At 39.9% G+C, this 27,366-nt stretch overlaps 1 protein-coding gene across 2 annotated transcripts in view; it reads right to left on the reverse strand.

The window, feature by feature from the left end:
• Positions 1 to 3,731: 3,731 nt before the first annotated feature.
• HACL1 (2-hydroxyacyl-CoA lyase 1) overlaps positions 3,732 to 27,366 on the reverse strand; it is a 38,616-nt gene continuing 14,981 nt past the window's right edge. For both annotated transcript variants that reach the window (XM_070797142.1, XM_019964530.2), the window contains exons 10-17: positions 26,230 to 26,335; positions 24,641 to 24,724; positions 23,626 to 23,727; positions 20,297 to 20,451; positions 19,154 to 19,312; positions 18,144 to 18,251; positions 17,063 to 17,249; positions 3,732 to 3,887 (exon numbers count right to left, since the gene is read on the reverse strand). In XM_070797142.1, coding sequence (XP_070653243.1) covers positions 3,855 to 3,887; positions 17,063 to 17,249; positions 18,144 to 18,251; positions 19,154 to 19,312; positions 20,297 to 20,451; positions 23,626 to 23,727; positions 24,641 to 24,724; positions 26,230 to 26,335 — 934 coding nt within the window. In that variant the 3' untranslated portion in view covers positions 3,732 to 3,854. The remainder of the gene's footprint in view (positions 3,888 to 17,062; positions 17,250 to 18,143; positions 18,252 to 19,153; positions 19,313 to 20,296; positions 20,452 to 23,625; positions 23,728 to 24,640; positions 24,725 to 26,229; positions 26,336 to 27,366) is intronic.

Consider the following 27,366-nt stretch of genomic DNA (forward strand, 5'->3'; position numbering starts at 1 on the left):
AAAAAGTTGGCAGCTCAACATTCAGAAAACAAAGATCATGGCATCTGGTTCCATCACTTCATGGGAAATAGACGGGGAAACAGTGGAAACTGTGTCAGACTTTATTTGTTTTTTTTTTTTTTTTTGAGCTCCAAAATCACTGCAGATGGTGACTGCAGCCATGAAATTAAAAGATGCTTACTCCTTGGAAGAAAAGTTATGACCAACCTAGATAGCATATTCAAATGCAGAGACATTACTTTGCCAACAAAGGTCCGTCTAGTCAAGGCTATGGTTTTTCCTGTGGTCATGTATGGATGTGAGAGTTGGACTGTGAAGAAAGCTGAGCGCTGAAGAATTGATGCTTTTGAACTGTGGTGTTGGAGAAGACTCTTGAGAGTCCCTTGGACTGCAAGGAGATCCAACCAGTCCATTCTAAAGGAGATCAGCCCTGGGTGTTCTTTGGAAGGAATGATGCTAAAGCTGAAACTCCAATACTTTGGCCACCTCATTCGAAGAGTTGACTCATTCGAAAGGACTCTGATGCTGGGAGGGATTAGGGGCAGGAGGAGAAGGGGATGACAGAGGACGAGATGGCTGGATGGTATGACCAACTCGATGGACATGAGTTTGGGTGAACTCAGGGAGTTGGTGGACAGGGAGGCCTGGCGTGCTGCAATTCATGGGGTTGCAAAGAGTCGGACACGACTGAGCAACTGAATTGAAATGAACTCTACGGCACGTGCCCTCCAGAGGCCAACGTCTGCCGGGAGCCAACGTGAGGAACTCCGCCCGTGGCAAAGGTCATGAGGAAGGAGGCTCGACATACGCAAAGGCAGGATCTAGCCTCAGGAGTCCCCCTGGAAATTCTCGAGCATCCATCCCCAAAGCCAGAGTCTGCCTACTTTTTGCTTTGTGCTCTCACCTACACCTCTGACTTTACGGGGGGCTGTCCCCCACCACCTCTCTCTGAAAAAGAGTTAACTTACAGCTCCAGTTAATAAAGTTCCTGGGCATGACAAGAGTGTTTCAACCTACAAACTCCTTTGGAAGTCCTCTAGCCTGCCTGAACAGGTTCTTCCAGCCACATGTGATTGTTCAGAGCCTCCCAACCGTGAGAGGCATGAGATGTTCTAAACTGTCTAAATACAGATTCCTTTGAGCAGTTAAAAGATTGATTAGAAATTGTATTGGTGAAGGGTTTTTCACTTGTTGGGCCAATGTTTGCTGCTAAGTTTCCATATCCCTACCTACTGTGTCCCTGGGAATGTATTGATTAATATAATTGGTGTATAGGAATGTAAGTAGTAGCTTTAATGTTTGTAACCTTGGACCCTTGAGTTAATTCTTTTCTTTTTATAGCCCAACACACATTTGCCCTATAGGAATGCACTTTATCTAATGCTTTCGGAGGGTGGTGCCTGACTTTAGAATAATCACCTTTAGAGAAAAATGAAGAAAGGGTCATAAAATGTTAACAGGCCTCCTGGCCAGAAGATGATGTAAATCACCTAAACTTTTGCATATGATAAGTTTGAAAGCCTGGCTTCGATAAGGATCAAGGACTGCTGACCTTCCCCCGTTATCCTCCACGCACAACTTAAGGTATAAAAACTACTTTGGAAAATAAAATGCAGGCCTTATTCACCGAAGCTTGGTCTCCCCATGTCGTTCTTTCTCTCACCTTCTGGCTGAATTCCAATCTGGAGCGTGGAGGCTCGTCAAGCCTACTAATTATGCCTGGGCTTCTAAGATCTGACTGGGGAGGCCTTAGTGTCTCCTCTCCTTTGGGAGAACGGGAGGACACCTGCGGCCTACATAGGTGACGCAAATCCCTTGTCCTGGAATTTTATTAGCTTTCAAGGTAAACCAAGTTATTCAGCCTCTTTTCTTCACTGAATTTCTTCGCTGAGCTATCCTTATTTAACCACTCTTTATATCTTTAATTAACATTTAAATAAGCTATTGTTTCCTGATCGCCGACACCGTCCCAGCTTCGAATTCCCTGGATCCACCGGGGCTGGACCCTGGTAAGCGTCCACTGGGAGCACGGGACACCCGGTGAGATGACAGGGCCACCCACTCTCTGCTTCTCCTCTGCAGCCCAGGCTCTGCAGTGTGTGTCGCAGAACTCCATAAGGGGACCTGCTGGGGAAGAGGGGGGCCTGATCTCAGGCGCTTGTCACGTGAAACCACATCTTCATGCAAGCATCTCCTCAGCTCATACCTCAAAGCTGGAAACCACCGCTTCGCGGAGGTCACTTAGGTCCTTAACAAGCCAATGGATGGATACAAGTCTGATGTGTATGACACAGTCAAACTAGCTGAACTTAGATATAAAGTCCTATACCCCAATTCATATATAAAACTGCAGATAATAAACAAGAACTCTGAAAATAATTTCCCTTTCTAGTATTTTCTTAAAACAATATGTTTCTGAGAATACAATTATATAACAATTTTCATTTTAAAATCTTACACAAGTAGGAAAAAACGTACAAAAAATAAAAATTACTTACATACCATCACCAAGATATATCAAAATTTTGGTTTACTTCGTGCCCCCTTTTTTCTCTGTGTATATTATCTGTGAATGAGTAAAGATGTATATCCTGACCTGAACCCATCCATTTTTGTAGCTGTGATTATGCTCAGTCACATCTCTTTGGGACCCCACGGGCCCCACCAGGCTCCTCTGTCCATGGGATTTTCCAAGCAAGAATACCGGAGTGGGTTGTCATTTATTTCTCCATTAATAAACATTCTCTTCAACACAATTTTTATTTTATGATGTTGAAAAACCATAACTTATATAACCAATGTCTTATCATTAAACACTGGGGTTGTTCCTAAATAAAGCCACGCTGAAGGGGCTTACAAATAAATATTTGACGAAATATTTCATTATTTCTTTAAACTACATTCTTGAAATACGCCCACTGGGTCCAAAGTTATGGGGTATGAACACTTTATGATTGTGAATACAAACACTGCTAGAATCCCTCAGTGAAATTTGCACCAATTTCGACACAGTGCTCCGCTCTTCATTTCACCCTCACCAAATGCTGAAAACTGTAATTTTAAAAGTGCTTTGCCGAGGAGCTGGGGTATAAAAGAGGTTTTCAAGTTTAACTTACATACTCATTTGTATTCATACTCATACTCTGATTGATCATTTGCTTTTTTCTATTAATTATACATTCATGCCCTTTGCCCATTTTCTGACTAGTGCATTAACAGTTTTCTTATCAACAAGAGTTCTCTATATATTAAGGCTGCTGACAGTTGCTCTCAATGTGGTACACATACACTGAGGTTGATAATCCAAACATACCCTGAAATTATTAGTTTGGGTGTGATGTGACTTCTCCTTTGGCTTGGTAAGTTCTTTCCAGAAAAAGAAAACAAACACACAACTTATAGTGTAGAACAAGCCCCATCAGACACTGGGCAGACTAACGAACGAAGTGCTCAGTGGATAAACCACGAGGCAGAAACAGTCCAGGTATTCCAACTCACTCAACATGCCTCTCAGTATACAGTTCTTGAAACTGTTTTTTGTCTGAAGAGGTTTCTAAAAGATATGTGATGTTAAGAAGGGATTCGTTTAAAAGAATACTGATGTGTAATTCAACAGTTAGGTAGTCACAATACAATGTAATTAACCCCTTCTTCCATCTGTAAATGGTTATTTCTGTGGTAGGATTCTGGTAGCTTTTTATATTTTTAATCAATTCCTATACTATAAAATGTCACTTAGAAATGTTTTATTTAATTTTTGCATGACAATTTTAAGATTATAGTAATTTTGTTTTGAAAAATAAAATTCCATCTTATAGGAAAGAGAAAACTCTTCAAGTCATTCATTGGCATCTTTACAGATTAGACCGGGTCAGCCAGTGAAAATCCTAAAAAAAGAAAAGAAACAAATATTCAGTCAAAAGAAATAACTACATCAAACTATATCCTATCTTGCTTGCTCTAAAATCCAAAAGTCCCATTATAACGACACTAGCCACAGTGGGGGTAAATGAGTTTTGTCTTTGATCTACAGCTTTTCCTAAAAAGGAGCTAAAAATCTATTAGTGAATCTTCTGTCTCTTCCTACAAAACAACCTAATATCACTTTCTGAATCTTGCCCCATTAATAGTAATCAGGGCAGACAAAAAAACTATAGAGTATGAAAGAAGCAGAAATACTACAAAACAGAAATATGTAGAAAATAAACTTATGGTTTGTCATTGTTCAGTCGCTCAGTTGTGTCCAACTTTGTGACCCCATGGACTGCAGTATACACCAGGCCCCCCTGTCCATCACCATCCCCTGGAGCTTGCTCATACTCACATCCATCGAGTCAGTGATGCCATCCAACCATCTCATCCTCTGTCGTCCCCCTTCTCCTCCCGCCTTCAGTCTTTCCCAGCATCAGGGTCTTTTCCAGTGAATCAGCTCTTCACATCAGGTGGCCAAAGTATTGGAGCTTGAGCTTCAGCATCAGTCCTTCCAATGAACACTCAGGAATGATTTCCTTTAGGATGGACTGGTTGGATCTCCTTGCAGTCCAAGGGACTCTCAAGCATCTTCTCCAACACCACAGTTTGAAAGCATCAATTCTTTGGCGCTCAGCTTTCTTTAAGGTCCAACTTTCACATCTGCACATGACTACTGGAAAAATCATAGCTTTGACTAGATGGACCTTTGTCAACAAAGTAACGTCTCTGCTTTTTAATATGCTTTGTCATAGCTTTTGTTCCAAGGAGCAAGCGTCTTTTAATTTAATAGCTGCAGTCACTGTCCACAGTGATTTTGGAGCCCAAGAAAATGGTCTGTCACTGTTTCCATTGTTTCCCATCTATTTGCCATGAAGTTATGGGACTGGATGCCATGATCTTAGTTTTTTGAATGCTGAGTTTTAAGCCAGCTTTTTCACTCTCCTCTTTCATCAAGAGGCTCTTTAGTTCCTGTTCCTTTTCTGTCATGAAGGTGGTGTAATCTGCATATCTGAGGTTATTGATATTTCTCCCAGCAATCTTGATTTCAGCTTGTGCTTCATCCAGCCCAGCATTTCTCATGATGTACTCCATATATAAGTTAAATAAACAGAGTGACAAGCCTTGACACACTCCCTCCCCAATTTCGAACCAGTTTGTTATTCCATGTCTGGTTCTAACTGTTGCTTCTTGACCTGCATACATGTTTCTCAGGAGGTAGGTCAGGTGGTCTGGTATTCCCATCTCTTTAAGAATTTTCCACAGTTTGTTGTGATCCATAGTCAAAGGCTTTAGCGTAGTCAATGAAGCAGGGGTAGATGTTTTTTTGGAAGTCCCTTGCTTTTTCTATCACCCAATGGATGTTGGCAATTTGATTATCTGCCTTTTCCAAATCCAGCTGGTACACGTGGAAGTTTTCGGTTCACATACTGTTGAAGCATAGCTGGAAGGATTTGAGCATTAACTTGCTAGCTTGTGAAATGAGTGCAACTGTACGATCGTTTGAACATTCTTTGGCATTGCCCTTCTTTGGGTTTAGAATGAAAACTGACCTTTTCCAGTCCTGTGGCCACTGCTGAGTTTTCCAAATTTGCTAGCATACTGAGTGCAGTACTTTAACAGCATCTTCTTTTAAGATCTGAAATAGCTCAGGTAGAATTCCATCACCTCCACTAGCTCTGTTCGTAGTGATGCTTCCTAAGGCCCACTTGACTTCACACTCTAGGATGTCTGGCTCTAGGTGAGTGATGACACTACCATGGTTATCCAGGTCATTAAGGCCTTTTTTGTATAGTTCTTGTGTGTATTCTTGCCAACTTATGGTTACCAAGGGGAAAAAGGCATGGTGGGGGAGGGAAGAAACTGGGAGACAGGGATTGACATATAAACACTACTATATATAAAACAGGTAACTAATGAGAACCTACTGTATTGCACAGGGAATTCTAGTCATATTATGTAGTGACCTACATGGGAAGAGAATCTAAAAAAGAATGGATATATGAATAACTGTTAATTTTGCTGAACAGCAGAAACCAACACACTATAAACCAACTATACTCCAATAAAAATTAATTTTTTAAAAAAGGAGGAGATGAGGGAGGAAAGAGGACCAAGCTCCCACATCTAAGCAGAACTTTGGTAGAAAGAGCAGTGCACGGAAGCCTTTCCCAGGACAGAAACTATCCTACCCATAGAGCCTGGACACTGGCAACTGCAGAGATTAGGTCCTCCCTGTACAGCAAGCAGCCCGCTACACCATGAATCAGTGATAAGTGGTGACCAGCAGTCTGTTCTCTGTATCTGAGTCTGTTTCTTTGCTCACAGTCACATTCATTCATTTTACTTCAGATTCCACATCAAGAAGTGACAACACCCAGTGTCGCTCCTCTTTCCCTTTCTCTGTCTGCCTTATGTCACGAAGAATAATATCCTCTAGGTCCATCCACATTGCTGCAGATCATGGGATCTCCTTTTTTATGGTTGAATAGTGTTCTATTGTACATGTATATCACATCTTTTAAAAATTTATTTATTCATTTATTTATGGCTGTGCTGGGTCTTCACTGCTGCACAGGCCTTTCTCTAGATGCAGCAAACGAGGGCTCCTCTCTAGTTGCAGAGTGCGGGCTTCTCGTCACGGTGGCTCCTCCTGCTGTGGAGCACAGGCTCTGAGGTGCACGGGCTCTGAGGCACACAGGCTCTGCAGTGCACGGGCGTCAGCAGTCACAGCCTGCAGGCTCAGCAGTTGCAGCTCCCAGGCTCTGGAGCACAGAGTCAGTGGTTGCAGCTCATGGGCTTCGTTGCTCCGTGGCATGTCCCATCTTCCCAGATCAGGGACTGAACCTGTGTCTCCTGCATTGGCAGGCAGGTTCTTTACCACTGAATCACCGGGGAAGTCCATACAAGAATCTGCTTCATCCATTTATTGGTTGATGGACGCTTAGGTTACTTCCATATCTTAGCTATTGTAAATAATGTTGCTCTGAACACTGGGGTGCATGTTATCTTTTCAGACTTAAACATATAGAAACAAACTAGTGGTCACCAGTGGGGAGAAGGACAGGCGGAGGGACGAGATGGGGTATGAGATTCAGAGACACAAATTACTCTGTATAAAGTAACTAAGCTACAAGGATATACTGCACAGCATAGGAATAGACTTCCCTGTAGCTTAAACGGTAAAGAATCTGCCTGTGATGCAGGAAACCAGGGTTCGATTCCTGGGTTGGGAAGTTCCTCTGGAGAAGGGAATGGCAATCCACTCCAGTATTCTTGCCTGGAGAATTCCATGTACAGAGAAGCCTGGTGGGCTACAGTCTGTGGGGTCGCAAAGAGTCGGACACGACTAAGCGACTAACACACATAGGGAATATAGCCAATATTTTATAATAACTTTAAATGGAGTGTAGTCTATAAAAATCACTATGTTGTATACCTAAAACTAACATGGTACTGCAAATCAACTGTACTTTGTTTTAAAAAAATGACAAATGGCAATGGACACATAATTAATCAATGAAAAGTAAACAGCTTAGAAACTGTAATATAAGTGGAATTCTACCGGAATGAAGACACATATGTTGAAGTAGTAGATGCAAAAAAATACAAGGATAATCCTCGTGGAATTATAAAAGAGGAAGTAGGAGGCTATATTTCTCCAGCAATATCCTCCAGGTTCATAGAGAACCCACAACAGACCACTAGAAGCAGATCACTTAGAAAGGTGAACGTGGTAGCAGAGAGAGGACAATCAGTCAGGGCCCTCCTGTGACTATAACACCGGTCTGTTTTGTCTGTGCTCTGACCGCACTTACCAGGGCTTTAGCCCTTAGTGCTCTGATGCTCTGATGCCAGGAGGAGGGGCTCTTGGCTGCAACACTAACACCCCAGCTACTGGAAAGTAGGTGCTCAGCTAGACAAAAGGACACGGGATTTTAAAACCTATCTATTGGGTGTCTAGCTAGACAGAATTATCTGAACAAAGAGTTTCTTTCTAAGGTGATCAATAAACCCACAAAGGTACTGAGCAGATTCTGAAAGTTGACCTATCTTAAAACAGTCTGGCTGCTTGCTCCATGTAAACTGTGCTAATCTCACCTAACTCATCATCTTTCTGGCCTAGTCTTTCTGTGCTCACCATCCCCATCACCATGCTTCTTCTTAAGTATCTCTTCTCTCTGCTATGAGAAGAGCCTAGAGAGGCTATGCCAAAGCCTTTCTCTCCCTGTTTTTAAATTTTAATTGAAGTATAATTGACACACATGCATGCTAAGTCGCTTCAGTCATGCTCCACTCTCTGCGACCCTATGGACTGTGGCCCACCAGGTTCCTCTGTCTATGGAATTATCCAGACAGAAATACTGGAGTGGGATGCCATACATTCCTCCAGGGGATCTTCCTGACTCAGGGATCAAACCTGCACCTCCTGTGGCCCCTGAACTGAGCCACTGGGAAGGCCCCATAATTGACTCATAACATTACATTTATTTCAGGGGCTTCCCAGGTGGCGTCAGCGGTAAACAACCCGCCTGCCAATGCAGAAGACATGAGACGTGGGTTCGGTCCCTGGGTCAGGAAGATCCCCTGGAGGAGAAAATGGCAACCCACTCCAGTATTTGTGTCTGGAGAATTCCATAGACAGAGGAGTCTGGCAGGCTATGTCCATGGGATTGCAGAGTCTGACACAACTGAGCGACTAACACACACACACGTTATACTCATTTCAGGTATACAACACAATGACCTGACATTTGTACACATCAAAAAATGATGACAACAAATCTAGCTAACATCCATCACTACATATAGTCACAAAAATGTTTACTGTAATGAGAACTTGTAATAGCTATTTGGTTAGCAACTTTCAAATATGCAACACAGTATTATTAACTACAGTTATCATGCTGTTCATTACATCTCCGAAGACTTATATTTATAACTGGAAGTTTGTACCTTTTGACCCCCATAGGCCATTTTGCCCACTCCCCACCCACCAACTCTGGCGACCACCAACCCATTTTCTGCATCTATGAGCTGGGGTTTTTGTTTGGGGCTCCATACGTGAGGTCATATGACACTCACCTCTCTCTGACTTGAGTCTCTCAGCACAATGCATTCAAGGCCGACCCACGTTGTTGCAGTGCTAAGACTCCATCCTTTTTACGGCTAAATAATAACCCATTGTGTGTATTTACAAACCATTTTAGGAATCACTGAGCTAACATGGACTAGAATGGGTGAACTTAACTCAGATAACCAATATATCTACTACTGTGGACAAGAATTCCTTAGAAGAAATGGAGTAGCCCTCATAGGCAACAAAAGAGTCTGAAATGCAGTACTTGGGTGCAGTCTCAAAAATGACAGAATGATCTCTGTTCATTTCCAAGGCAAACCTGCAATATGATAGTAATCCAAGTCCATGCCCCAACCACTAATGCTAAAGAAGCTGAAGTCTGAACCGAGATATGAAGACCTACAAGACCTTCTAGAACTAACACTCCAAAAAGATGTCCTTTTCATTATAGGGTACTGGAAGGCAAAAGTAGGAAGTCAAGAGATACCTGGTGTAACAGGCAAGTTTGGCCTTGAGTACAAAATGAAGCAAGGCAAAGGCTAACAGAGTTTTGCCAAGAGAATGCACTGGTCATAGCGAACACCCTCTTCCAACAACACAAGAGAAGACTCTACACATGGACATCACCAGATGGTCAATACCAAAATTAGATTGATTATATTCTTTGCAGCCGAAGATGGAGAAGCTCTATACAGTCAGCAAAACAAGACCAGGAGCTGTGACTCAGATCATGAATTCCTTATTGCAAAATTCAGACTTAAATTAAAGTAGAGAAAACCACTAGGCCATTCAGGTATGACCTAAATCAAACCCTTTATAATTATACAGTGGAAGTGACAAACAGATTCAAGGAATTAGATCTGACAGAATGCCTGAAGAACTATGGATGGGGGTTCATAACATTGTACAAGAGGTGGTGATCAAAATCATCTCCAAGAAAAAGAAATGCAAGAAGGCAAAATAGTTGTCTGAGGAGGCCTTACAAATAGCTGAGAAAAGAAGAAAAGTGAAAGGCACAGGAGAAAAGGAAAGATAAAATCATCTGAACGCAGAGTTCCAAAGAATAGCAAGGAGAGATAAGAAAAGCTTCCTAAGTGATCAGTGCAAAGAAATAGAGGAAAACAACAGAATGAGAAAGACTAGAGATCTCTTCAAGAAAATTAGAGATACCAATGAAACATTTCATGCAAAGACAGGCACAATAAAAGACAGAAATGGTATGGACCTAATAGAAGCAGACGATATTAAGAAGAGGTGGCAAGACTACACAGAAGAACTGTACAAAAAAGATCTTCATGATCCAGAAAACCACAAAGGTGTGATCACTCACCTAGAGCCAGACATCTTGGAGTGTGAAGTCAAGTGGGCCTTAGGAAGGATCACTATGAACAAAGCTAGTGGAGGTGATGGAATTCCAGTTGAGCTATTTCAAATCCTAAAAGATGATGCTGTGAAAGTACAGCACTCAACAATCCAGCAAATTTGGAAAAATCAGCGGTGGCCACAGGAGTAGAAAAGGTCAGTTTTCATTCTAATACCAAAGAAGGGAAATGCCAAGAAATGTTCAAACTATCACACAGTTGCATTGATTTCATATGCTAGCAAAATAACGCTCAAGATTCTCCAAGCCAGGTTTCAACAGTATGTGAATCGAGAACTTCCAGATGTTCAAGCTGGATTTAGAAAAGGCAGAGGAACCAGAGATCAAATTGCCAACATCTGCTGGATCATAGAAAAAGCAGGAGAATTTCAGAAAGTCATCTACTTGTTTTACTGACTATGCTAAAGCCTTTGACTGTGTGGATCACAACAAACTGTGAAGCATCCTTAAAGAGATGAGAATACCAGACCAGCTTACCTACCTCCTGAGAAATCTGTATTCAAGTCAATGAGCAACAGTTAGAATTGGACATGGAACAACGGAATACTGGTTCTAAATTGGGAAAGGAGTATATCAAGGCTATATACTGTCACCCTGCTTATTCAACTTATATGCAGTGAACATCATGTGAAATACTGGGCTGGGTGAAGTGCAAGCTGGAATCAAGATTGCCAGGAGAAATATCAATAACTTCAGATACGTAGATGACACCACCCTTATGGCAGAAAGCAAAGAGGAATTAAAAAGCCTCTTGATGAAGGTGAAAGAGGAGAGAGAAAAAGCTGGCTTAAAACCCAACATTCAAAAAACTAAGATTATGGCATCCAGTCCCATCAGTTCAGTTCAGTTCAGTCACTCAGTCGTGTCTGACTCTGCGACCCCACGAACCACAGCACGCCAGGCTTCCCTGTCCATCACCAACTTCCAGAGTCCACCCAAACCCATGTCCATTGATCTCATCCTCTGTCATCCCCTTCTTCTCCTGCCCTCAATCTTTCCTAGCAGTTCATGGCAAATAGATGGGGAAACAATAGAAAGTGACAGACTTTATTTTCTTGGGCTCCAAAATCACTGCAAATGGTGACTGCAGCCATGAAATTGAAAGAGGCTTGCTCCTTGAAAGAAATGCTATGACAAACCTAGACAGCATATTAAAAAGCAGAGACATTACTTTGCTGACAAAGGCTCATCTACATGAAAGCTACGTTTTTTCCACTAGTCATGTATGGATGTGAGAATTGGACCATAAAGAAAGCTGAGCACCAAAGAATTGATGCTTTTGAACTGTGGTGCTATAGAAGACTCTTGAAAAGTCCCTTGGACTGCAAGATCAAACCAGTCAATCCTAAAGGAAATCAATCCTGAATATTCATGGGAAGGACTGATGCTGAAGCTGAAGCTCCAATATTTTGGGCACCTGATGCAAAGAGCTGACTTATTAGAAAAGACCCAGAAGCTGGAAAAGACTGAAGGTAGGAGGAGAAGAGGGTGACAGAAGATGAAATGGTTGGATGGAATCACTGACTTAATGGACATGAGTGTGAACAAGCTCCAGGAGATGGTGAAGGACAGGGAACTCCATGGGGTTGCAAAGAGTTGAACAGGATTGAGCGACTGAACCAAAACAACATCTATTGAGATGATCATATTATTTTTATCCTTCATTTTGTTAATGTAGTGTACCACAATGACTGATTTGTAGATAGCAACTGTTTTTAAATACCTGGAATAAACCCTAGTTCATCATACAATATAATTTTTTAATGTATTGTTGAATTTGGTTTGCTAATATTTTATTAAGGTTTTTACATCTATGTTCATCAAGGATAATTTTCTTTTCTTGTGGTATCCTTGTCTGATCTTGGTTATTGAGGTAAATTTGGCCTTGTAAAAATGACTTCACAAGTGTTCCTTCCTCCTTTATCTTCTGGAAGAATTTGAGAAGAACTGATATTAATTCTGCTTTGAATGTTTGGTAGAATTCACCAATGAAGCCACCTGGTCCTGGACTTTTGTTTCAGAGGTTTTGATTACCAATTCAATCTTCTAACTACTAATCAGTCTATTCAAATTTTTTATTTCTTCATGATTCAGTCTTGGTAGTTTACATGTTTCTAGGAATTTATCCATAAATTTAGGTTGTCAAATTTATTAGTATATATTTGTTCACAGTAGTCTCTATGAATTTTTATATTTCCACAGTATCAGTTGTAATGGCTCATCTTTCATTTCTGATTTTGAGTCCTCTCCCTTTATTCTTGCTGATTATAGATAAAGTTATGTCAGTTTTAACTATTCAAAGAACCAGAGTTAAGTTACATCAATCTTTTCTACTGTGCTTTTAGACTCTATTTATATGTGCTCTGACCTTTGTTATTTCCTTCCTTCTAACAACTTTGGGCTTTTTCCCCCCTTAGTTTCTTCAAGTGTAAAGTCAGGTTGTTTGAAATTTTTCTTGTTTTTTGAGGTAGGCTTTTATTGCTATGAACTTCTGAGACCTGCTTTTGCTGCATCCCATACATTTTGATATATTTTATTAGCATTTTCACTTAAATTTTTTAAAAATTTATTCTTTGACCCCTTTGCTGCTCAGTAACATGTTGTTTCAGCTCCACATTTTCTAGTTTTCTTTTGTAATCGATTTCAAGTTTCACACTATGGTGGCTGAAAAAGATGCTTTGTATGATTTTATTCTTAAATTTATGAAGATTTGTTTTGTGTCCTAACATATGATCTATCCTGGAGAAAGTTTCATGTGCACTTGAAAAGAATGTGTATACTGTTGTTTTTGAAAGGAATGTTCTGAATACATACGTTATTGACTGGGGAGTTTTTGCAGAAACTAACGCCTGTGGCCAGTGATTTGTCATGTAAGTGTATACTGAAATGTTTTCAGTCAGTAAGTTAAGTCCATCTGTTCAAATGCGTCATAGAAGGTTGATGTTTTCTAACTGATTTTGTGTCTCGATAAGCTATCAATGCCAAAGAATGCTCAAACTACCGCACAACTGCACTCACCTCACGTGCTAGTAAAGTAATGCTTAAAATTCTCCAAGCCAGGCTTCAGCAATATGTGAACTGTGAACTTCCTCATGTTCAAGCTGGTTTTAGAAAAGGCAGAGGAACCAGAGATCAAATTGCCAACATCCGATGGATCATGGAAAAAGCAAGAGAGTTCCAGAAAAACATCTATTTCTGCTTTATTGACTATGCCAAAGCCTTTGAATGTGTGGATCACAATCAACTGTGGAAAATTCTGAAAGAGATGGGAATACCAGACCACCTGATCTGCCTCTTGAGAAACCTATATGCAGGTCAGGAAGCAACAGTTAGAACTGAACATGGAACAACAGACTGGTTCCAAATAGGAAAAGGAGTACGTCAAGGCTGTATATTGTCACCCTGCTTATTTAACTTCTATGCAGAGTACATTATGAGAAACACTGGACTGGAAGAAACACAAGCTGGAATCAAGATTGCCGGGAGAAATATCAATAACCTCAGATATACAGATGACACCACCCTTATGGCAGAAAGTGAAGAGGAACTAAAAAGCCTCTTGATGAAGGTGAAAGTAGAAAGTGAAAAAGTTGGCTTAAAGTTCAACATTCAGAAAATGAAGATCATGGCATCCGGTCCCACCACTTCATGGGAAATAGATGGGGAAACAGTGGAAACCGTGTCAGACTTTATTTTTCTGGGCTCCAAAATCACTGCAGATGGTGACTGCAGCCATGAAATTAAAAGACGCTTACTCCTTGGAAGGAAAGTTATGACCAACCTAGATAGCATATTCAAAAGCAGAGACATTACTTTGCCAACAAAGGTTTGTCTAGTCAAGGCTATGGTTTTTTCTGTGGTCATGTATGGATGTGAGAGTTGGACTGTGAAGAAGGCTGAGTGCCGAAGAATTGATGCTTTTGAACTGTGGTGTTGGAGAAGACTCTTGAGAGTCCCTTGGACTGCAAGGAGATCCAACCAGTCCATTCTGAAGGAGGTCAGCCCTGGGATTTCTTTGGAAGGAATGATGCTAAAGCTGAAAGTCCAGTACTTTGGCCACCTCATGCGAAGAGTTGACTCATTGGAAAAGACTCTGATGCTGGGAGGGATTGGGGGCAAGAGGAGAAGGGGATGACAGAGGATGAGATGGCTGGATGGCATCACTGACTCGATGGACGGGAGTCTGAGTGAACTCCAGGAGTTGGTGATGGACAGGGAGGCCTGGCGTGCTGCAATTCATGGGGTCGCAAAGAGTCAGACACGACTGAACGACTGATCTGATCTGATCTGAAACTATCACTGATGTAAGTGGATGTTAAAGTTCCTGAATATTATTATACTGATGTCTCTCTCTCTTTAGGTCTGTAAATATTTGCTTTATATCCATGTGTATGCGTGTACTTTCCTATGTTGTATGTCTATGTACTTTCCTATGTCATATTTATAAATGTTATGTCTTTTTGTTGGATTGACTCCTTTATCATTACACAATGCCCTTCTTTTTCTCTTGCTACAGTCTCTTGTTCTGAAGTCTATTTTATCTGATAGAAGTACAGCTACTCTAGCTTTCCTCTGGTTTCCATTTGCACGGATTATTTTTTTCCATCTCTTTATTTTCAGTCTGTGTGTGTTCTTATAACTGAAGTGAGTCTCTTATAGGCAGCATATAGATGTATCTTTTATCCATTCAGCTACTCTATTTACTTTGATTCAAGAACTTAATACATTAATATTTAAAGTAATTACTGATAGGTATGTACTTATTGCCATTTTGTTCTTTTCTGGCTGTTTTGTAGTTCCCCTTTATTCCTTTTACCAAAGTCCTTGTTATCTGTTTTATAAAAACAGAATTTCAGTACAATTCTGTACATTTCATAGATTCCAAATAAGGTAATTTACATTCATTTACCAGGTGTCCATTTTGCCCATTTGTCCACTGCCTTGTTCAAAACAGAAGAAAATCTAACAGCAGATGTATAAAGAACCAAGACAAAAGCTCCTTGAAAAAATATACAAAACATTGAAAACAACAGCTGATATGCAAGGTGTAAGCTTGAAGGCCAGGTATTTAAGAGAAAGCAAAATTAGCTGGACCAGGATCAAAGTACAAAGGTAAGTATGAAAAGCAACTTAATCTGGAATGGAAGAGGAGCAGGCTATAAACTTTATCATTTATTTTACTGGTATAGTCTATACTGCAGTTTTGCTTTAGAGGCCAAAGTAACTTTGAATATAATTGCCCAAATTACCCTATTATATAATCTCCTATCCTATTGAGACTATATCCACTCTCTGCCTTCTGGCCACTTTGGCCTTCTTTCAGTTTCCTGGACTTGCCACACTCTGTCCTGCTAAACAGCCTGTGCACAGTGTTCTTCTCGCTTCTTTGCTGAGCATGTCCTACTTCCTTACTTATCCTTCAGCTCTCAGTTTAAGCATCACTTCTGAGAAGACTTCCTGGTGACTCCAGTATAAACTGAATTCCTTTGTGGGTTTTTTTGCTTGTTTTCAAATTTATTTTATTGAAGTATACTTAGTTGATTTACAATGTTGTGTGAATTTTTGATGAATAGCAAAGTGATTCCATTATACATGTATATAGATACCCTTTTTCATATTCTTTTCCATTATGGCTTATAATAGACTTTTGAACATAGTTCCCTGTGTTATACAGTAGGACTCTGTTGCCTACCCATTTTATATATAATAGTTTGCACCTGCTGATCCTAGACTCCCAATCCATCCCTTCCCTCTCGCCCTCCCCCGTGGCAACCACAAATCTGTTCTCTGTATCAGTCTGCTTCTGTTTCACAGGTAAGTTCATCTGTGTCAAACTTTAGATTCCACCTACAAATGATACCAGACAGTATTTGTCTTTCTCTTTCTGACTTACTTCACTTAATACGATAATCTCTAGGCCCACCCATGTTGCTGCAAACGGCATAATTTTGTTCCTTTTACTGCTGAGTAATATTTCATTGTATACAGGTACTACATTTTTATCTATTAATCTCTTGATGGACATTTAGGTTGCTTCCATGTCTTCATTACTCCTGCAGTGAACACTTGTGTGCATGTATCTTTTCAAATTATGGTTTGCATCAGATACATGTCCAGGAGCAGGACTGCTGGATCATATGGCAACTCTGTTTTTACTTTTTTGAGGAACTTCCATACTATTTCCCACAGTGGCTGCACCACTTTACACCCCCATCAATAGGGTAGGAAGGTTCCCTTTCCTCCACAACTTCTTGGATTCCTTTGTTTTATGTTTATTCAGAACTGGGTTTCTTTCCTTCAGAGGAATTGCCTCACTTTACTGTGATACATTCTAGTTGAGAGGTGACGGACTGTACTTTCTGACTGGACAATAAACTCCACGAAGTGAGAACTGAGCCTAGCTTTGCTCACTAAGCTATTCTTAGCACCTGACATAGCACATCTAATACCTATCTTAACAAATACTCATTGAACAAACAGATGACAGTGACAAACTCAGAAATGGTTTACAAAAAAAAAAAAAAAAAAAAGAAATGGTTTACACAGAACTCTGTAAATGAGAGGGTGTTCTATTTGGTAGATACTTTTGGGGGTGGGTTGAGAGATGCCTTCTGCTTAGCAATTGCCTTTACCTGGGCTTTCCGCGTGCCTTGTGGCTCAATCATGATGTTGATAAGGGAGGGATTAGTTGTGTCTGCCAGGCTCTGCCTCAGGGATTTCTGGAGTTCTTCTGGTGTTTGTACAAAATACCCTTTGCCTCCAAATGCAGTCATGACGTGCTCATAATGTGAGTGAGGCAGAAGACACATTGGAGGGGCCCTGAAAAAGAAGGTCATAGTCAATAGAAAATAATTTGTCTGAAATAATTTGTGGGAAAATTTCAGCTAAACTGAAAGGCATATGTAAACTGAGATGCCTGTAAATTAAACTTTCCATACATTTTTTATTGTCTATGTGACAATGTCTAATGAACTTTCTATGATGATGGAAATTTTTATATCTGTTTTGTCCAAAACAGTAGCTACTAGTGACCTGCTGCTCTGAGCACTTTAAATGTGACTGATTAAAAAGAGAAACTGAATTTTTAATTTAAACTTAAACAGCCATATGTGGCTAGTAGCTACCTTGATGGACAGTGTAAGCTATACCATCAATTATTATGAATCATTCTTCTCATAAAAAAGAAAAAAGGAGTGATTACTACAAAACCGCAAATCACAACAAAACGACAAAGTCAGCAAGGCTTAAGAAACATACCCATGCCCTGCTGCCAGATTCACATCTCTCACATCCCACGGCCAGCCACAGTACTGTCTCAGGGTGACTGTGGCATCAGATGACCAAAATTTAGCGTGGTAAAAGGAAGACCTCTGTATCATGAATAATATGTAAACATCTATATCCCTATATTGTACAGTAGGAATAGTAGGACTAGGAGCATTTTGCAATAAGTTTTTTGTTAACAAGGCTTAGACATCAAACTCATTCACCTGAGACTTCAGTGGCTCCCTGATCATAAACTGCTCATTGAAGTGCCAATCAAGGATGGTTGTATGAAAAGGAACCATGCAGACAGAACTCCTGCCCTGTAGAGCAGCCGGCCATGGAAAGAAGCAATACTTACACCACGCAGGCACATTCCGGTACAGCACACTTTTTAAACAGATTAAACTCGATGAGAAAAGTAAATATATGTTATTCTGGGTTACTTACACTGTAGTAGCATCTCCAAATTTTAACATTTCCTTCCAACTATCTGTATCAAAACCTTGATAAATTCCATTATTATTCACCACCAAAAGTACAATTGGCAAGTTGTACCTAAAATTGAAAGCAAAATATAAAGGAAATAATTTTCCATTCGAAAGCAATTTCTTTTCATTGGATTAAAATTTTAACTTGAAAATGGATAGTTTTCCATAAGCTTTTTTGTAGTATTAGGATAAGACTAAAAATTAAGCATTTGTTATCCTAGTGAAAGTGAAAGTCGCTCAGTTGTGTCTGACTTTTTGCGACTCCATGGACTGTAGCCTGCCGGGCTCCTCTGTCCATGGGATTTTCCAGGCAAGAAGACTGGAGTGGGCTGCCATGCCCTTCTCCAGGGGATCTTTCTGACCCGGGGATGGAACCCCAGTCTCTTGCACTGCAGACAGACTCTTTACACTCTGAGCTATCAGGGAAACCCTAATAAAGATTATCAAATTATTAACAGAAATATCATGGAGCGGTAGAAAGAGTGAAAGGTTAGTGGTTGGCAGACTGGTCCTACCACTATGCAGCTGTGTACCTTGGACAAATCACTGAGTTTTTCTGAACCTTGGTTTTCACAGATCTGGGTGCTAACAAGAATGAAACCTTCCATATTTAATCCACCCCCTGAAGCACCTAGATTACTTCAACTGTTCCTCACAACTGTCGTTTAAGGTAGAAACTAGTACGACTCCTATTCCTGTTTTAGAGGAGACTGAAATTTGGTTAAGAGACTTATTTTGGGTCCTAGTGGAACAGCCAGCATTTAAATAATCCAGGCCATCTGACCCAGAGGCTGTGCTCTTAACCACCAAGCTCTGCTATCTCCCCAAAGAAATCAAGAGTTTTTCAGACCAGAACTTTTTTCAGTGACCTAAAAACTACTCCCCTGTTTTGCATTAGGCAAGTGGGTCTTGGGTATAATTTTTCATATTTCAGAGAAAGAAATACCCTGATTCAGGATGCTTTTTTACCTGCAGATGGTTTCTACTTCCATGCCAGAAAATCCAAATGCACTGTCTCCTTCCACACAGATGACCCGCTGCCCTGGGTTTCTATCTTTAGCCACTATAGCAGCTGCAATGGCAAATCCCAAACCGACTCCCATTGTTCCAAAAGTACCAGCATCAAGTCTGTTGGGGAACAGAGCTAAAATGAAACTCTCTGGGCATATCACAGATGGTGGCGTTGGCACAAATCTAGTCATATCCACATGGCTCATGGAACAATAAAGAACAATAAAAACATCCTCCTTATTATTAAGTTTTAAGACTGTGAGAAACTAATTTGTTGCGGATAAGCAGAATGAATGGGAAAAATCACCTATGATTGCTTGGAAGACTGTGAATATATCCTGAGAACACTGAGTACACAAATTATCACATGACCTCAGGGCACACCAAGCATTGCTGTTCAGTCGCTAAGTCGAGTTTGACCCTATGGACTGCAGAATGCCGGGCTCCTCTGTTCTATACTATTTTCCAGAGTTTGTTCAAATTCATGTCCATCAAGTTAGTGATGCTATCTAACCATCTTATCCTCTGCCAGTCCCTTCTCCTTTTGCCTTCAACCTTTCCCAGCAGCAGTGTCTTTTCCAGTAAGTTGGTTCTTCACATCAGGTGGCCAAAGTACTGGAGCTTCAGCTTCAGCATCAGTCCTTCCAATGAATATGCAGGGTTGAATTCCCCTAAGATTGACTGGTTTGATCTCCTTGCAGTCCAAGAGACTCTCAGCGTCTTCTCCAGCACCACAATTTGAAAGCATCAATTTTTTGGCACTCAGCCTTCTTTATGGTCCAACTCTCACGAGAAAAACCACAGCTTTGACTATACACATCTTTGGTGACAAAGTGATGTCTCTGCTTTTTAATATGCTATGGGTTTGTCATAGCTTTACTTCTAAGGAGCAAGTGGTTTTTAAGTTGCCTCTTTAGTGCAACAGGCAGCTCGTCAGTCTCATACCAAGCACAGAAGTGCTCCAAAACCTTTACTAAAAATATATTTATGAAGTACGTCCTTATGGACACATAGAATTTTCAAATGTTTTTATTAATTTGCTTTTTGTCATTTCTAATTGAATGCATTATTTCATTATAATTCCTTTCTTGGAAGCCTTACCTGTGGCGAGGAAGGTAGTTTTGAAGCACAGTACGTCCAATATCCATAGTATTTGCTCCTTCACTCACCACAAAACAGTCTCTGGGTAGTTGTTCTTGAACATGGTAGAATACTGTGTAATAGTTCATAGGCAGAGATTTTTTGGAAGCTAATTCCTAAAACATTAGAAGGAAATATAATCAAATTAGATTAGGACACAATGAGAATAAAAATCATCAATAAGCTACTTTCAAACTGATTTGCAACAACTATTTAGGTTGGTGCAAAAGTAACCGTGGTTCTGTACTGCTGAGCTTTGCTGTTCAACACTGGAATGCACCCTTAAATAAACATGGTTTTGTTACACATCATTTTCATGTGCGTTTCTCACTTTGTGCTGTTCTGCTTATGACATTACTTGCTGTTTATTTTATATTTATTTTAGACTAGGCAAATGATGTTAAGACAAAAAGCAAGTCCGAGCAATTTTCTTATTCGAGTTCAAAATGGGTCATAAAGCAGCAGAGAAAACTCACAACGTCAACGCGTTTGGCCCAGGAGATGCTAACAAGTGTACGCTGCAGTGGTGGTGCAGAAAGTTTTGCGAAGGAGACAAGAGCCTTGACGATGAGGAGTGCAGCAGCCAGCCATCAGAAGCTGACAGTGACCAACGGAGAGTAATCACTGAAGCTGACTGTAAGCTGATCCCTTACCTGAGAAGTTGTCCAAAAGCTCAATGTCGACCGTTCTACAGTCGTTTGGCACTTGAAGCAAATTGGAAAGGCAAAAAACCTAAGTGGGTGCCTCATGAGGTGACCAAAAATCAAAAAAATTGTCATTTTCAAGTGTTGTCCTTTCTTATTCTATGCAACAACAACAAACCCTTTTTTGATTGGACTGTGACGTGAGACAAAAAGTAGATTTTACATGACAGCTGGCGATGACCAGCTCAGTGGCTGGACTGAGAAGAAACTCCAAAACTCTTCCCAAAACCAAACTTGCAACACAAAAAGGTCATGGTCACTGTCTGGTGGTCTGCTGCCCATCTGATCTACTACAGCTTTCTGAATCCCAGTGAAACCATTACATCTGAGAAGTATGCTCAGCAAATCGATGAGATGCACTGAAAACTCCAACACCCGCCGCTGGTACTGATCAACAGAACGGGCCTAATTCTTCTGCACGACACCACCCGACCACATGCCACACAGCCCACGGGCTGAAGTTTTGCTTCACCTGCTACGTTCACCTGACTTCCTGCCAACCGACTACCACATCGTCAAGCATCTTGACAACTTTTCACAGGGAAAATGCTTCCATAACCAACAGGAGGTAGAAAATGCTTTCCAAGAGTTCACTGAATCCCAAAGCATGGATTTTCATGCTACAGGCGTAAACAATCTTATTTCTTGCTGGCAAAAATGTGTTAATTGTAACGGGTCCTATTTTGATTAATAAAGATATGTTCGAGCCTAGTTATAATGATTTAAAATGTAACAGTCCAAAACCGCAATTACTTTTTCACCAACCTAATGTGAGCTATGAAATTCCCAAATGGCTATCAGACAACCACTCTGAGAAGCTATCTGACTTGTATACAGTCCGAGAGAATAGACCAAGCAAAACAGGTTCCAGCTCCAACTTGAGACACAATCAAATAAGCCAAGAAATAATCTCTTCCTGAAGATCCACAGTGCACAGTAGCATATTAAAGACCGAGACGTGCCATAGTAAAGACAGCTAAAAACACTAGGTTAAGCAAAACTAAAGTCTTATTTGAGCGCTTTCAGGAAAACACTGCCTTAGGAAAAAAGTGAAAATTTTATTCTAGAAGATTTTCATATAAAATATGGCCTTATACTAAAAATAAAAAATGAAGTTCAGGTTTTAGAAAATCTGAAAGTCTAGTCCTTCCCTACACACAGCACTGGAAAGGGGCTGTGCTTCACCCACTACTCCCGAGGGTCAAGGTCAAGGGCCTTGTCTGGCCAAATGCCTTTAAGATTATCAGCAGCAGAGCCCCATCTGGTCCCAGTACTGCTTCTTCACCTGGACCACTTTCATTTGCTGGAGATTATACCCAAGACGGATGAGGGACCCTCCTGTACTCCTGCACCAGAGAAGACAGGGAAGATCCTTCCATCTTAAACCAAGGCGATTCCTACAGAAAAGAAGGAATTAATCACAATATCATTCGGGAAAAAGAAGTGTGACTGGCTCTTGATAGAAGAAACAGACACTGATTAAAATTCCAAAGAAAGAATCATATATAATCAACCCTACTTGTTTGGAAAATGCAAATTTATTCCAAGACAATTGATATATTAGGGAACAGTGAATATAGCTGGAATTTCATATCTGCTTATGCATGATTCTATCAGTTAGAAACACTACCCAAACACAGAAAACTGCACCCAGCTGAACCGAGATGCAGAGGAAGACGTAGAACAGTGGGGAGAATAATCAGGAACAACCTTTCCCACCATCAAAGAGAAAACACTATCCGTAAGTAAAGACTTTAAATAGAAACTGAAGAATCCTGCAGAAGTGGTACGTTTTTGGGCTAAGAGTGGATGGTTTGGTAATTTCATACATTACTACAATTTCCAAAGCGTTCAGCTACCAGGTAAAGCCCTGAGGACAGATGAGGAAGTTGCGAAAGAATTTCCAGCAGTGATACAAAAATTTCAATTGAAAAAGAAGGCTACAAATGGTCTCAATGGCATAACAGAACAGAACACAGCAGCATAACATACCGTAAGGTAACATAAAAGTGAGGGGATGGATGTGTTAATTAACTAGATAGGGAGAATTCTTTCACAGTGTGCATGTATACCAAAGTACCACGATATATACCAAAGTACCATGATGTACTTTACTTTATAATTTTATACCTTAATAAAATTGAAATAAAAAAAAGAAAAAGGTGGCTATACATTAGATCAAATTTTCAATTTTGATGAAACACTTATTTAAATGAATGCCTTAAAGAACTTACACCTTAAAGGCAGAAAAACATGCCCCAGCATTTAAGGTTCCAAAAGATCTCCTGTGACTTGGTACCAAGGTCAAACTGAGGCTAAGGAGCCCCAGCCATCCACACTGACTCTTAGCGCTCTGCCCAGTGTCAGATCCCCACTTTCCACCACTTCGCGGTAACTCACAACCGGTAACCCTTCCAGTGGCACTTTCACAAGAAACTCAGGTGCTGTATTTATCATAATACATACATGAATGTGTGTGTGTATCTTATGCACAGTGATTTTAGGGATGCACATGTATGCATGCTATGACAGAACTAACAACCGCGGACCCGCAGCATTCTTGAATTTCAGTGGGTCCCGTATTACCTTGGATAAAGCTTCATTGCTCTTCATTTTTTCTCTCAGAACTTTCCACCACTCACTCTCAGGAGGATACTGCCATGGTGTTTTATCAAATTGTTCTAAAAGCTAAAAAAAAAAAAAAGAAATTTTTTTCTTTCCTTTTTTAAAATAAGCTTAAACCATATTAGCATAAAAGTCTCTTCTAAAGAAGACAACACAGCTACACTAGCCTACCCTTCACACCACTCATGTTCTGTTTTTCCTCTTGGCAGTAAACGACTGATGGAAGATGAACAGGTACCACAGAAAACCTCTGCCAGAAGCTGGGATCCCATAAGACAAAACAGAAGTGATGCCCCAAGCACACATCACAGGCAGGGGCGTTCACAGTCCTCTCCGTTTGACACTAGAAGGAAAATCAAAGAACCTGGGCAAGAAGGTTCAGAGCCCTAATACCCAGGGATTCCCATGATACAGGTCAAATGCTCCGGAGTGTGTTTTAATATGTGGTTGGGATCACACCCTAATTTTGTGTAACGATGACTATGACACTAATTTATATCCAAAGTCAAGTGATAAATGTGCTATATCTTATCTCCTATCACAGTGAAATGTATAAATTATATGCAAATAATAAGAATCTGGATAAGTCACTGGTAACAGCTTGAAGAGTAAAAATATCTTTATTGCCAAAAGAAACACTAAGTGAGAATTTTTTCCAGTAGGTAAAGTCATTTCTTGGCTGTAAGTTCAGTTCCTCTGGAAGCTGTGTAATAATCTTTCAGATAGCTGGGTCAGTTTGCCAAACAAATGCCTTTAAATTGTCACTCATTTAAAAAATGCTTAACTTACTCACATACAAATGATCTATATATAAGGAGTTGGATTTACCAAGTTCTATAGTTATATTTAAGAATAGCTTTCTATCATAAATTTTATTTTATATATTAAAAGACCTGTTACCAAGTGAAACATTCCCAAGAACTGACTTCAGTTGAGACCAAGCCACATAAACTAGAACCTGGGCGAAAGCTCTCACCTGTTTAGTGACAGCATTTACGTCTCCAAGCAAGGTCACAGCAGGCCTTACATTATTCCCCAATTCTTCTGCACAGATATCAACCTAAAAAAGAGACAAGACTAAAGAACAAGCCATGTTTATTCTTAAAAATAATTAAAGAATCAAGACTGAATAAATGGACTGTGCATGTTACACATAAGCATATGATTAAGATTTGATATTCAAGAAGTTCCTTAATAAAAGTAATAATCCATGAACTCTATGAGGATCATGGCTAGTACAGAAACCTCACTAACTTCTCTCATTTTAAAATCTACTCTGTAGAATTTCGGTATTATTCCACTATACTCATAGGAATACATTTGAGTTGATCAATTATAGCTTTGAATAATAAGTTTTGAATACTTAATAATAGTTTTGAATACTTAATTACACTAGAATTCCTATTCAGAGCAGGAGTTCTCAAATTTGAACATGTATCAGAACAACCTGGTAGGCTTGTTAAACCAGAGACTGCAAGAATCCACCTCAGTTTCTTCTCTCAAGAGGTCTAGCGTGGGGCCCCAAAATGTGCATTCCTAACAGACTTCCCAGTGGTGCTGAAATTGCTGGTCCGGGAACCACATTTTGAGAGCCACTCACTGGAAAAGGTTGGGAAAGGCTGAGGGCAGGAGAAGGGGGTGACAGAGGATGAGATGGTTGGATGGCATTACCAACTCAATGCACACGAGTTTGAGCAGATTCCAGGAGATAGCGAAGGACAGGGAAGCCTGGCGTGCTGCACTCCAATGGAGTCAAAGAGAGTCAGACATGACTGAGCGGCTGAACAACAATCCAGGAAAAGCACGACTATGCCCTATTTACTCAGAATTCTGCTCCATTTCTGGATGGCCGTGGGTCAGTGAAGACGGCTTCCTGAGAAGTAACTCAGGATGGACTCTATTCTGTAATCAAGAGGTGGCAGCATCTTCCAGTACAACCCAGGTCTTGCTTGTCTGTGGCTTTAGTTTTCAATGCTAGAAGTTGACTTAGGAAGTAAAAGGTAAACGGAGAAGACAGCATTGTAGCAAGGTCTTTACTTTACACAATCTATGCAGGGCAAGCAGGTTTGTACACGCACTAGTACTGGTTTTTCTACCAGTAGGGAAATGGGTTTATAAAGATAAAAAGCTTATTCTAAACATTGATTAATGACATAGTTGCACCACTGTTTAGAGGTTTCTAACCAAAGGGTGTTTGAAAGTTTGGGAATCTAAAGAAACTACTCAATTCCTAATAGTGCTGAATGTTTTGTTCTAATTTACCTCCTACTTGAAACTCTTTTGTCTACCTTTAACTCTAAAGAAGAAGCAAATTGTGCTTTTCAAACTATTTAAAACTTGATTTTGAAAGGTTTTCTGGTTAGAAGCAAAGTGAAACATGTTTCACAGGCTTGAAAAGGCAGCTCACTTTGGTACCTGTAATTATGCTAGACAATTTATAAAATTCTACCTAAGTAAAAAGAGAAACTGTTCATTATAAAAGTCAAGAAGAAAGCAGAGCTGGTAATGCTGAGAGAACAATGAAGGACACATAGCTTTGACTTTAAGTCTCTCTTCTTTGAGTACCTGGATAAACTTCACATCTGGCTGATACCTTGGAGGCAGTCCAAAATGCAAAATCCAATTTAATCTGGCACCGAGTAAAACAATTACATCAGCAAATTGCAAAGCCCTATTAAAAAGAAAAATCTGATATAACAAAAAGTATATCTACATTCTTATTTGAATTATTCTAAAATTAATTTCTAAAGTATTTGGAAAAGTCTAAATAATTTGGAGTTTGCCCTGCTCTTCAGAATGGGCTTAAATGGTAAATTCGATCTTTCAAACTGATATAATTTATGAAGTCATCCTATTTAAATGGTAATCTAAAAGTTGACATAAGCAGAAAATACTACCATACTATATAGCATTTATTACTTTTTCATCATTAGAAAAATTATACAAGTCTACTGTAGATAATCAAGAAAAAACAGGAAAGTATAAGGAAAAAGCCAAAATTACCCAATATTACTATCAACTTATAAACTATTATTAATATCCTGGCATATTTTCATTAGTCTTTAATCTGCCTGCAATGCGGGAGACCTGGGTTCCATCCCTGGGTTGGGAAGATCCCCTGGAGAAGGGAAAGGCTCCCCACTCCAGTGTTCTGGACTGGAGAATGCCATGGACTAGAGCAGGACTCGACCGAGCGACTTTTACTTTCACTTTTTTTTCTACGCATGTATATTTTTAAATAGTTGAGCTTATATACTAAATACTGTCTCATGCACTTTTGCTTACCATATGCTTTCCTTTCTTATTAAGTTATTCTTAAATACAAATTTTAAAAGATACACATTTTGTTGGACACAAATTTATTTCAGCTCTTCTCAACTGCTAAATATTTTCTTTGCTATTAATAGTCTGGGTTGTATATCTTTATTTGACCACTTCGTATTGATTCCTAGAAGCAGGTATTTTTACGATGATTGATTCACTTTTCCAAACTGCTTTCAAAAAATATTACACCAAGTGTATTTGTAAGTTTTACATATTAATATCCTAATATTTTTGTCAATGTAACTTGCTTTTTATTTTTACTTTGATATCCACTCTGATAGTAACAGCGCTATCAACTCTTGCTTCCCTTTTGTTTACCTCATACATCTTTGCTTGTTTTTACATTGTATCATTTTTAGCTGTGGCTCTAATGATACA

Source organism: Bos indicus, chromosome 1 (genome assembly GCF_029378745.1).
Source record: "Bos indicus isolate NIAB-ARS_2022 breed Sahiwal x Tharparkar chromosome 1, NIAB-ARS_B.indTharparkar_mat_pri_1.0, whole genome shotgun sequence".
NCBI classification, from domain to species: domain Eukaryota; kingdom Metazoa; phylum Chordata; class Mammalia; order Artiodactyla; family Bovidae; genus Bos; species Bos indicus.